This window comes from Cydia pomonella, chromosome 18 (genome assembly GCF_033807575.1).
Source record: "Cydia pomonella isolate Wapato2018A chromosome 18, ilCydPomo1, whole genome shotgun sequence".
Taxonomy (NCBI): domain Eukaryota; kingdom Metazoa; phylum Arthropoda; class Insecta; order Lepidoptera; family Tortricidae; genus Cydia; species Cydia pomonella.
The window spans coordinates 17228893-17242321 of NC_084720.1; the positions used below are offsets into that span (position 1 = coordinate 17228893).

At 47.8% G+C, this 13429-nt stretch overlaps 1 protein-coding gene across 1 annotated transcript in view; it reads left to right on the forward strand.

Moving 5' to 3' along the window:
• The window catches only part of LOC133527446 (CD109 antigen), a 64787-nt gene that overhangs the window by 27460 nt on the left and 23898 nt on the right, over nucleotides 1–13429 (forward strand). Inside the window, exons 12-18 of the mRNA XM_061864463.1 lie at nucleotides 2501–2676; nucleotides 3527–3637; nucleotides 5459–5599; nucleotides 6679–6828; nucleotides 10126–10265; nucleotides 10605–10768; nucleotides 11345–11568. Of these exons, the coding sequence (XP_061720447.1) occupies nucleotides 2501–2676; nucleotides 3527–3637; nucleotides 5459–5599; nucleotides 6679–6828; nucleotides 10126–10265; nucleotides 10605–10768; nucleotides 11345–11568 (1106 nt within the window). The remainder of the gene's footprint in view (nucleotides 1–2500; nucleotides 2677–3526; nucleotides 3638–5458; nucleotides 5600–6678; nucleotides 6829–10125; nucleotides 10266–10604; nucleotides 10769–11344; nucleotides 11569–13429) is intronic.

Consider the following 13429-nt stretch of genomic DNA (forward strand, 5'->3'; position numbering starts at 1 on the left):
TCGTGCCCGGCCACGACGCAGTGTGGCGGCTCAAGCTCGACCTCTATAAACTACTCAGTAAGTAGCTAACTGTACTGCCGCGCTGGCAGGCGGCCGGCGTGTCGCTCACCGTGCACGTGACGGTGGAGGGCCGCGGCGGCGGCGTGGAGCCGCAGCACCCCACGCTCGTGCCCGGCCACGACGCAGTGTGGCGGCTCAAGCTCGACCTCTATAAACTACTCAGTAAGTAGCTAACTGTACTGCCGCGCTGGCAGGCGGCCGGCGTGTCGCTCACCGTGCACGTGACGGTGGAGGGCCGCGGCGGCGGCGTGGAGCCGCAGCACCCCACGCTCGTGCCCGGCCACGACGCAGTGTGGCGGCTCAAGCTCGACCTCTATAAACTACTCAGTAAGTAGCTAACTGTACTGCCGCGCTGGCAGGCGGCCGGCGTGTCGCTCACCGTGCACGTGACGGTGGAGGGCCGCGGCGGCGGCGTGGAGCCGCAGCACCCCACGCTCGTGCCCGGCCACGACGCAGTGTGGCGGCTCAAGCTCGACCTCTATAAACTACTCAGTAAGTAGCTAACTGTACTGCCGCGCTGGCAGGCGGCCGGCGTGTCGCTCACCGTGCACGTGACGGTGGAGGGCCGCGGCGGCGGCGTGGAGCCGCAGCACCCCACGCTCGTGCCCGGCCACGACGCAGTGTGGCGGCTCAAGCTCGACCTCTATAAACTACTCAGTAAGTAGCTAACTGTACTGCCGCGCTGGCAGGCGGCCGGCGTGTCGCTCACCGTGCACGTGACGGTGGAGGGCCGCGGCGGCGGCGTGGAGCCGCAGCACCCCACGCTCGTGCCCGGCCACGACGCAGTGTGGCGGCTCAAGCTCGACCTCTATAAACTACTCAGTAAGTAGCTAACTGTACTGCCGCGCTGGCAGGCGGCCGGCGTGTCGCTCACCGTGCACGTGACGGTGGAGGGCCGCGGCGGCGGCGTGGAGCCGCAGCACCCCACGCTCGTGCCCGGCCACGACGCAGTGTGGCGGCTCAAGCTCGACCTCTATAAACTACTCAGTAAGTAGCTAACTGTACTGCCGCGCTGGCAGGCGGCCGGCGTGTCGCTCACCGTGCACGTGACGGTGGAGGGCCGCGGCGGCGGCGTGGAGCCGCAGCACCCCACGCTCGTGCCCGGCCACGACGCAGTGTGGCGGCTCAAGCTCGACCTCTATAAACTACTCAGTAAGTAGCTAACTGTACTGCCGCGCTGGCAGGCGGCCGGCGTGTCGCTCACCGTGCACGTGACGGTGGAGGGCCGCGGCGGCGGCGTGGAGCCGCAGCACCCCACGCTCGTGCCCGGCCACGACGCAGTGTGGCGGCTCAAGCTCGACCTCTATAAACTACTCAGTAAGTAGCTAACTGTACTGCCGCGCTGGCAGGCGGCCGGCGTGTCGCTCACCGTGCACGTGACGGTGGAGGGCCGCGGCGGCGGCGTGGAGCCGCAGCACCCCACGCTCGTGCCCGGCCACGACGCAGTGTGGCGGCTCAAGCTCGACCTCTATAAACTACTCAGTAAGTAGCTAACTGTACTGCCGCGCTGGCAGGCGGCCGGCGTGTCGCTCACCGTGCACGTGACGGTGGAGGGCCGCGGCGGCGGCGTGGAGCCGCAGCACCCCACGCTCGTGCCCGGCCACGACGCAGTGTGGCGGCTCAAGCTCGACCTCTATAAACTACTCAGTAAGTAGCTAACTGTACTGCCGCGCTGGCAGGCGGCCGGCGTGTCGCTCACCGTGCACGTGACGGTGGAGGGCCGCGGCGGCGGCGTGGAGCCGCAGCACCCCACGCTCGTGCCCGGCCACGACGCAGTGTGGCGGCTCAAGCTCGACCTCTATAAACTACTCAGTAAGTAGCTAACTGTACTGCCGCGCTGGCAGGCGGCCGGCGTGTCGCTCACCGTGCACGTGACGGTGGAGGGCCGCGGCGGCGGCGTGGAGCCGCAGCACCCCACGCTCGTGCCCGGCCACGACGCAGTGTGGCGGCTCAAGCTCGACCTCTATAAACTACTCAGTAAGTAGCTAACTGTACTGCCGCGCTGGCAGGCGGCCGGCGTGTCGCTCACCGTGCACGTGACGGTGGAGGGCCGCGGCGGCGGCGTGGAGCCGCAGCACCCCACGCTCGTGCCCGGCCACGACGCAGTGTGGCGGCTCAAGCTCGACCTCTATAAACTACTCAGTAAGTACCTAACTGCACTGAAGTTTAAGTTTATGTCTTCTTCTTGTCTGTTACCTTCCGTGATTCTTCTCAATTGATGGTCTCACCAGAAGATCAGACCTGGACGCCACCAGCAACATGCTGAGATGAGGCCATTTCGTGGCACTTTATACTTTCTATGTTTTTTGTTATATTATGTAATTTGGCTTGTCTTGTGAAAATAATCTATTCTATAAAATTGCCATATTGGGTCGCTGCAGGCTTAAGTTCAACGGACTTAACAGATGAAATGACTATTTTTACTTAATTTTTCCTTTAGAACTCCAAAACGATCCGAACTACCGAGACGTCTTAAACGGCGTGACCGGCGTCCGCCTGAGCGCGTCGCTCAGCGACGGCGGCGGCGCGCGCGCCTCCGCCGACCTGCACGTGGTCGCGCACTACAGCCCCAAGCACCAGCACATACGGATATCCACCAGCACCACGGACGCGAGGGTAAGAACCTGACCAAATCTGAAACAACGCTAGGATGATGACTACCGCAACAAGGGTGAGGCAGTATACGGTCGCCCACTATAGCCCCGAGCACCAGCACATACGGGTATCCATCGGCACCACATTAACCAGGGTAAGCAACGAGGCCCAGCAAAGCCATTGCTACGCTGCCATCAACGTATACTTACGGACTAGGTTAGGATACAAAATACATTAATAAAATCACGCCTAGCCACAAAACCCGGAAGAATTCAATGCGTCAGAAGAAATAAAAAAATGATAAACACCTAGAAAAAAAAAGAAGCAAATTGAACTGAAAACTATCGGGGAACACATTCGGGATAACCTAACTTACCTTAACTCTCTTCACAAAGCAAATTCAACTAAATTATCGGAGAACCCAAATTCCGGCTACCTAATTTACCTTAACTCCCACAACTGTACTGTTAAATTAGAAAACTTGTTCAATTGTGTACATTACTCTCGCACAATAAAGTACATGTTGGAACTAGTTACTTAATGATTACTAGTGTGATTGGTAATGGAGTAGAATAATCCTGGTCAAAGCACCAATTGTTCAATGCACCTAAAAGTATCTACCAATATGCCCAATAAATTCCGTCCTTGCCAATTATTTGTATGATAATGGTATAATACTGTCTTCAACTTTACCGAATTTATTTATTTAAAATTTATTGCACATAATATATAGAAAAATGTACAACAAATGGCGGACGCGGTGCAGAGAGAGAAAACAAAATCAATGAATTAAAAAGAAAAGCAAACTAATATACTTATAAACTACATATATCACATAAATGATATAGGTTAACATTATATTTTTGTTTAGGTGGGCGAATACATAATCTTCCACGTGCAGACCAACTTCTACATAGAATCTTTTAACTACGTCGTTATGTCCAAGGGCATCATTCTCACCAGTGGACAAGAAAATATGGAGGTAAGTTTTTTTTTTCGTTCAATCCTATAGTTTCATAAATCTGGAGGCACGGCAGTGCCTCCGCCAAGTCGACCAAAAAAGCGGCACGGCCGTGCCATCCTTTTCTCGAAGCAGTTCAGGCCATTTTCGACCCCCCTATGACTTCGTTGTGGATAAAACTAAAAGCCTGAAATTTCAGTAACCATGCAGGCTATGTATAAGCAGTATATTTAAAATTTCATTGAATATGAACTAGTAGTTTAAGAATTATAACTAGCCAAAGTTTCTTAATTTTGTCACTTACTGACTGACCGATCATCAAAACTCTAAGGCACTTCTAGCAGACATAAAAACTTCAGATTTAGAATACAATTACCCCCTTATTCATAAACGTGTACTAAAGTTACGATGCCGCTAATCATCGTTTCCGACGTATTGGTATGATGGAAAGGGACAAACGATGATTAGCGGCATCGTAACTTTAGTACACGTTTATGAATAAGGGGGAGTGTTAAATGTATAAATCAAAGAAAAACTAAAATATTTTGCTCGTAAAAGTTTCTGAATCTTTTTTTTTTATTGAGAGGAATAAGAATTAAACTTCTGCATCTACATTAAATGAAAATTTTAATACATTTGCGACAGTGTCAATAAAAAAAACCGGCTAAGTGCGAGTTGGAATCGCGCACGAAGGGTTCCGTACTATTACGCAAAAACAGCAAAAAGTCACGTTTGTTTTGTTGTATGGGAGCCCCACTTATTTAATTCTGTTTTTGGTATTCGCTGTTATAGTGGCAACATACAATACAATCTGTGAAAAATCCAACTGTCTAGCTACCAAGGCTCATGACATACAGCCTGGTTACAGACAGTGGTCTTGGTAATGGGGTTCCGTTCTTACCCTTTGGGTACGGAACCCTAAAAAACTGTCTGGAGCTGTTTGTGGAGACCGGTCTGTTTTACACGGGGTACAGGTTATGTTAAAGTATGTAACTTTACTTTTGAGTGACATTAACGTGAGACACTTCATTCGGTTCTTGTCTGTTTTAATTTTTTTGTCTTTTAATTATTTATATAAGAATTCAAGCCTTGGTGACCCTCTACATCTCTAAGGATAATTTAATATATATTTTTATATTTTATCTCTGACACTTAGAGACTTATACATCTCTAAAGAATTTTAGTATTTTATGGTTTAATTTTTTTATCATAGTTTTTTTTTTGTGTAATTTGACATTTAGAGACAGTATACATCTCTAATAAAGTATTTATTATTTCATAGATTCGATATTTGTAATTGTTTTTTTATTTTAATTTATTGTTTGTAAAAATGGACATGTAAAAGTGCCCCTGTGGCCTATTTGCTGAATAAATGTTTGATATTTGATATTTGTCAGTAAAATTATTAGACTTAAGAGTTACGGACATGACTGTCATGATCATGACTTTGTCCTTGCTTGAATAATGGACTGCTGTTGTCGCGAATGCAACTTATTATCATATAAAAATATTCCCAATGCAGTAGCTAAACGCAGCCGTCGGGCTCGGCTAGTATTCGGAGGCTTTTCAAAAGCACCAACAGGAGCGCTCCACATATTCTGTATCGCGGCCAATTAGAAGCACCTAAATTTAAACCACTTTTTGTACTGATCAAATATTGCATCACTCCTTCATCAGCCTCAATAAGCAACACCCACTTTCTACATTTAACCGTTTTGGCAAGAACCCTTGTAAACCAGTACCTTCACTTCATTATAAATCGAAGTTTTATTTGTGTCGTCGAGATCCTGACCTGCATGGCGGCTACATATGTATGTGTATTAAACAATAATTATGTTTCAGGATGGCGTCCGAACGTTCGCGGTAACGTTGTCTGCGGAGATGGCGCCCGTGGCTACCGTGGTGGCGTGGGGCGTGGAGCGCCACGGACGCGTGCTGGCCGACTCGCTCACCTTCCCCGTCAACGGCATCTCCCGGAACAAGGTACCGTGCAGTGTACACCTTGCTGCGCACGTCACGTAGCGGAGGTCACCGGGTGTCTGTCTCCTAACGCAGCTCGCTGAACACTACCCATGCCCGCATCGTGGATATAAATATTTTTTCACCACACCGGTAAAGGTCCTCTTGATTGTTCAAAAACTGATGAGAAAGTTGCATTGTATCCACATCTACATCCAGGGGCTATGTACTGATGATTTTAAATTATAAATATTTAATGACGTTCATTTGAATTTGTTTGATATCTTACAGTTAATATTTTCTTCGGGTTGGTCTAGTGCAACTCGCAACGCTCTATATTCCTTTTTTGAAGCACTGGCTACGCTCGTGGTTCCATTTTGGAATCTTTCGCTCGAGTATCAATATTAGCACGAGTGGTTAAACAACAACTTTGCCCCCTTGCAAAACAAATAACTATTGAATTGTTATTTTTAGTTTGTTTTAACAAAAAAGTAATTGATTATTACGATAAAAAAAAATTACGTATCTTTAGAAGCAATTTTCATGAATTGCTACAATATTTTTAAAATTTTAGTGGTGCGTTTAGACCTATATTCGTGATTTTTTTCTATCGAGCAAAAGTTGTTTAATCAGGTTTCTAATCGATGAAGTTACCAGAGAAAGGTCTCATGATTTCTGTGCATATTCTTTGGAAACCGTATTATGATTTATAAAAGCACTACGATTTTTCGAAAATTCTATTGACTGAAGCCACCGCGCCATAAAGCACAGAATAAATAATAATACTACCGTACACAAATGACACTTCCTACAAAACCGAAGTTTGACAGCGATTCAGGGACGAATTATGCTGTCCCTTTCTAATGTATGGCACTATCCCTTTCGGATATTTAGGGTTGTCAAAATTCAAGTTATTATCTTATCTGTGGTCGTGCACGCATAGGGACGTCAAGTTGTGCCAACCGGAATAATTGCTCGGAACAATGCTGAGCCAAGAATGCCCGAAAGGAGAAGTGTTGCCCCACTGGTTAAAGCAAAAATGGCCGGTTTCGCAGTATGTGACATTGCAAAGGAACCTAATTAAACAGCTTTCTTGTTTTCAGTTCTCAGTATCTATTAACAATCGCAAACATCGCACGGGCGAGCGAGTGGAGATCGCCATATACGGCGAGCCCGGGGCCTACGTCGGTCTGTCGGGCATCGACAACGCCTTCTACACCATGCAGGCTGGCAACGAACTCACGTACGCCAAGGTAACTTATATACTAGATTAAGATTGGATATATTTATTTATTAAATAAAAAGCGGCTAAGTGCGAGTTGGACTGGCCCATTAAGGGTTCCGTGCCCTTTATGACGTATTAAAAAAACTACTTACTAGATCTCGTTCAAACCAATTTTCGGTGGAAGTTTGCATGGTAATGTACATCATATATTTTTTTTAGTTTTATCATTCTATTATTTTACTACCTACTTACCAAGTTTCAACAGTATTGTTCTTATTGTTTCGGAAAAAAGTGGCTGTGACATAAACGGACAGACAGACAGACATGACGAACGAACGACATAAGGGTTCCGTTTTTTGCCATTTGGCAACGGAACCCTAAAAAGTCAACATTAGAACACAAAAAAAAAACTGTAACGCAAAAAAAGAGATGTCAATGTATACATAGCTAGAACCAATCTAGGTATTGTTAAATGTCAAAAACAAGAAAAAAAATCTAAAATACAAAAATAATTACGTTTTGACCACCATGACATTAATATGATGATATATATAAAGATTCATTTTAAATTATCCAGTGGTCGGCTATTGCAAATAAACATTTTATTTTATTTTTAAATAAATTTTTAACCATATTTAAATTCATCCGAAAATAGAAGAAAAAGCTCACTATAAAAGGTATAAATATTTAACCATAACCTATTGAAACAAATATTCCTCTAGAACTATTTATTGAAGTCTGTCAAATACACATTTGAAAATACAGCAGTTATATATAAAAAGTATGTACCTGATGGCCAGTTTCAACAAAATTGTTATTATTTTCTTAAAATGAGTTTTTTTTTCTACAGTGTGTGTCTTTCATAACGACATTGGTTTTAAGTAACGATAGTTTAAAGTGCTGTTAACAGTTTTATCAAAAGAATATAACGATTGCCTTTAATAGTTAAGCGTAATTAATTAAAAAAAAAAATCTCGAGCAGCAATGTAATGCAAACATTTATTTGACGTTTCAGAGAGGAAGAGCTAGTTTCGTTTCCATTTAAATTCGATTAAAACATTAAAGTAACTCGGAACTGTTGCCGACGTTAACTTATTTACTGAATTATTCACTACTAGAAAACACTGCAATTTAAAACATACGCGATTTTACCACACTAGCACAACAAATTTACATCAACAAATCTTTCTGTGTCTTATTGTTAGCCACCACATTTATGAATCGCATTATTCACCGAACTAGACTGATACCAAAAATCACTGCACATACATTTATTATCACTTCTTAGAAATCACATTACCTAGTTCAAACATGCTTATTCAATTTATTAGGAATGTCTGTGTTGATCAACAAACTCGATGTTATCTTGACACTTCAACCCAATCAATGTGAAGTTATCAATCGGTACTTAAACGAAACAATTATCTGATTCCGCCTTCTTAGTTAACACAAAGTTACCTACTTACACCAATCTTTTGACTGCACTGGCTGGTATGACAGGATGCAGGTAGGTTGACCTAAAATATTTAGGTGACTTTTTCATGAAATTGTCATGTCATAATTTTCTTGCCAAAATGCCACGACCATCGCCTTATACCTCGCAAGAATTAGCGGATATGATTATAAAGTATGGCGAAGCTATGCAAGATGCTAGACTAGCGTTAACATTATATCGGGAGCAATTTCCAAATCGTCGAATTCCGCAAAACCCCAGAGTCATAGTCGGTGCATTGCAGCGTGTCCGGGAAGACATGCCTATTACTGGGAGAATCCAACCGTTGGCAAATGGACCCCGTCTTCATGTTCGTAATGAAGAAATTATACTGGAACATTTTTCTGAAAATCCAGAATGCAGTACAAGAAATGCCGGGCGACATTTCCAAATGAAGCACAAAACAGTTCACAGGATTCTCAAAAAAAACTTGCAGCATCCTTACAAATTTTTAAAGGCACACGCAATATTGCCTAGGGATTCGCTGCCACGTTTAACATTTAGTCGCTGGCTATTGAACAAACACAATACCGACCACCAATTTACCTCAAGAGTAATATGGACTGATGAGAGTACTTTTACTCGGAACGGCGTGTGGAATCAGAGAAATACACACTATTGGGCAAGAGTAAATCCTCGTGTGCTAAGAGAGACCGGTCATCAATACCGATGGGCTGTAAACGTCTGGGCAGCCATTCATGGTGACCGTATAATAGGTCCAGTATTTATCGACGGAAATCTCAATGGCGAAAAATTCCTGGAATTGCTTAGTGGTCCATTGACTAATTATTTCAATTCGTTGCCAGAAGAAGCACGGGAGCTGACTTGGTTGCAAATGGACGGAGCTCCGGCACATTCATCAGTTCGCGTGCGTAATCATTTGAACTTAATGTTTGGAAACCACTGGCTCGGTAGATTTGGGCCTCGACGTTGGCCAGCCCGTTCACCGGACCTCACGATGGTAGATTTTTTTTTATGGGGGGCCATAAAAAACGAAGTGTATTCGAAACCACAAATATCTGTTGAAGATCTTCGGAACAGAATAACTGACGCGTTTCAAAAACTTCAGCAGAACACTAATTTTGAAAGCGTACATCAGTCTCTCATACGCCGATGCAACACTTGCATCGAAATGCAAGGACGTCACATCGAACATCGTTATCTTCGACGAGTGAATCGCAGAGATTGATTTTATTTTTTGAATAAATAAAAACTTTTTAATCTTTTTTTAATTTTTAATCGAACTTTGACCAAGAAACACTTGCGTAGTTTCTCCTCAAGCAACTTTTGTGAGCGAGAAAGAGAGGAGAAACTTCGCAAAGTGTTTCGCGATAGCAGGGCGGTTAAGTCCTTTTCTTACGAACAAGGTCACTTGTCATGATCTTTGACGGTCTTGTCAATCAAAAGTGTCACCGACATGTACGATGTAGGTAATTGTAATAGGTGTCAGGATGTCACTAAGAGCGAAATTTCAATGAAATCACATGACAATTGTTAAGTTTAATTTATTACTGATACATTGCGTGCCCAATTAATTTGTATGAAAATTTTTATTTTTTATTTTTTAACTAAAAATGCTAATTTCAGTTCATTAGGTCTTATACTTTCAGCCCTTGAAATTAGTGTCGTTATGAAAGACACACACTGTATATATTAATTTTACGGTTTACCAAACGTATTTATGAAGCGCGAAATGGTTTGGAGAGCTTAGGTCTGCCTTTATAAGCATCGAGAGCGCTGACTCGAGGTTTGAGTTGACGTCGCGGCGCGGGCTGTAGACGAATTAATTAAATTATTCACGATTCTCGTAGCTGACATTTAATTTTTTTACAGGTGATATCACAAATGTCCCACTTCGACGAGGCGACCAACGGGACGTTCGCGTACACATGGCGTTCACATATTGGCGTCGCGGACCAGTTGGTTTACTTCCCGTCCTCCACCTTCGGCATCGACGCGAATACAACCTTCGAGTAAATTATATTTTTATTTCTTTTGTTATTTCAGCAGTTTACAGGAACAACATGACGTCTGATTCCCTTTTTTCTTTCCTAGATATTTTTTTATTCTTATAACTACCGCTATGAAAATACGCTTTAAATTGTCGACATTTTAAATTTGTAAAGTAGCATCAATCAAAAAACATTACAGTAAACATGGTACCTATATGTAACGATAGTTTTTTGTAAGAAAGTTGTTAAAAATTGTACATAAGCGTTACGTCATTCTCTTTTTGAATACGGATCCAATTTTTTTCCATATGTTTAGATCCGGATTACATTTTAAGATTGGCTTTACTATGCAATCTACAGGTACGCCGGCCTAGTGGTGTTCAGCGACGTGCCGGTGACGCAGCGGCCGAACGCCTGCAACGCGTCGCTGGGGCTGGGCTCCTGCCTCGAGGGCGGCTGCTACCCGCTCGGCAAGCGCTGCGACGGCGCCTCGGACTGCGCCGACCACACCGACGAGGCCAACTGTAAGTCTGTCACATGGGTAACGGTAGCGGTCCTAGAGTGCTCTCAGGACCCTAAGGTACTCCACATTAAGAAACAACAGCGGTCCCAAAGTGGCTTGAACTCCCTGAGAACGCTGCGATGGCGTCTCGGACTGCGTCTACCATACCGACGACGCCAAATGCAAATGATAATGCTTAGCCACCATACTAAACAGCTTAACTTTACCATTATCTTTCATAGGCTTTCAGATTGTAATCAGTTCAAGCATTACATTCTGGAAGGTTGAATTAAGAGTTGCATCAAATAATAAAATTAAAATTGTGCTTTTTATAATATACTATTTGGTGCAACAAGTTCATACTAAGGGTTCTTTGACTCGACTTCGTCTCGTTTTGTAACTTTGGACCTTGATATTTAAGACCTAATTATGTACCGTTACACATATTTATTATCTTAAATAGAACAAACACCTACAATGATAACTACAATCGAAATAAGCACCTAAGAGTAAATCACCTTTGTTCGTAGATCTTTGCCTAGAAGTTAGCCTTTTGCAACATAATGTACACAGTGCTTATTCATGTCTTCATCCCCAGGCCAGCACGACAACAGCTTCGAGCTGTCCCACTTCCGCAAGTTCCGGTTCAACCGCGTGCAGCGGCAGTACGACAACGTGTGGCTGTGGCGCGACGTGAACATCGGGCCGCACGGCCGCTACGTGTTCACGGCGGACGTGCCGCGCGTGCCCGCGCACTGGACCGTGTCGGCCGTCAGCATGTCGCCCACCAGCGGGCTCGGCATGCTGCATGAGCCGGAGCATGTGAGTAACAGTACGACAACGTGTGGCTGTGGGAGACGTGAACATCGGGCCGCACGGCCGCTACGTGTTCACGGCGGACGTGCCGCGCGTGCCCGCGCACTGGACCGTGTCGGCCGTCAGCATGTCGCCCACCAGCGGGCTCGGCATGCTGCATGAGCCGGAGCATGTGAGTAACAGTACGACAACGTGTGGCTGTGGGAGACGTGAACATCGGGCCGCACGGCCGCTACGTGTTCACGGCGGACGTGCCGCGCGTGCCCGCGCACTGGACCGTGTCGGCCGTCAGCATGTCGCCCACCAGCGGGCTCGGCATGCTGCATGAGCCGGAGCATGTGAGTGACAGTACGACAACGTGTGGCTGTGGGAGACGTGAACATCGGGCCGCACGGCCGCTACGTGTTCACGGCGGACGTGCCGCGCGTGCCCGCGCACTGGACCGTGTCGGCCGTCAGCATGTCGCCCACCAGCGGGCTCGGCATGCTGCATGAGCCGGAGCATGTGAGTAACAGTACGACAATGTGTGGCTGTGGGAGACGTGAACATCGGGCCGCACGGCCGCTACGTGTTCACGGCGGACGTGCCGCGCGTGCCCGCGCACTGGACCGTGTCGGCCGTCAGCATGTCGCCCACCAGCGGGCTCGGCATGCTGCATGAGCCGGAGCATGTGAGTAACAGTACGACAACGTGTGGCTGTGGGAGACGTGAACATCGGGCCGCACGGCCGCTACGTGTTCACGGCGGACGTGCCGCGCGTGCCCGCGCACTGGACCGTGTCGGCCGTCAGCATGTCGCCCACCAGCGGGCTCGGCATGCTGCATGAGCCGGAGCATGTGAGTAACAGTACGACAACGTGTGGCTGTGGGAGACGTGAACATCGGGCCGCACGGCCGCTACGTGTTCACGGCGGACGTGCCGCGCGTGCCCGCGCACTGGACCGTGTCGGCCGTCAGCATGTCGCCCACCAGCGGGCTCGGCATGCTGCATGAGCCGGAGCATGTGAGTAACAGTACGACAACGTGTGGCTGTGGGAGACGTGAACATCGGGCCGCACGGCCGCTACGTGTTCACGGCGGACGTGCCGCGCGTGCCCGCGCACTGGACCGTGTCGGCCGTCAGCATGTCGCCCACCAGCGGGCTAGGCATGCTGCATGAGCCGGAGCATGTGAGTAACAGTACGACAACGTGTGGCTGTGGGAGACGTGAACATCGGGCCGCACGGCCGCTACGTGCTCACGGCGGACGTGCAGCGCGTGCCCGCGCACTGGACCGTGTCGGCCGTCAGCATGTCGCCCACCAGCGGGCTCGGCATGCTGCATGAGCCGGAGCATGTGAGTAACAGTACGACAACGTGTGGCTGTGGGAGACGTGAACATCGGGCCGCACGGCCGCTACGTGTTCACGGCGGACGTGCCGCGCGTGCCCGCGCACTGGACCGTGTCGGCCGTCAGCATGTCGCCCACCAGCGGGCTCGGCATGCTGCATGAGCCGGAGCATGTGAGTGACAGTACGACAACGTGTGGCTGTGGGAGACGTGAACATCGGGCCGCACGGCCGCTACGTGTTCACGGCGGACGTGCCGCGCGTGCCCGCGCACTGGACCGTGTCGGCCGTCAGCATGTCGCCCACCAGCGGGCTCGGCATGCTGCATGAGCCGGAGCATGTGAGTAACAGTACGACAACGTGTGGCTGTGGGAGACGTGAACATCGGGCCGCACGGCCGCTACGTGTTCACGGCGGACGTGCCGCGCGTGCCCGCGCACTGGACCGTGTCGGCCGTCAGCATGTCGCCCACCAGCGGGCTCGGCATGCTGCATGAGCCGGAGCATGTGAGTAACAGTACGACAACGTGTGGCTGTGGGAG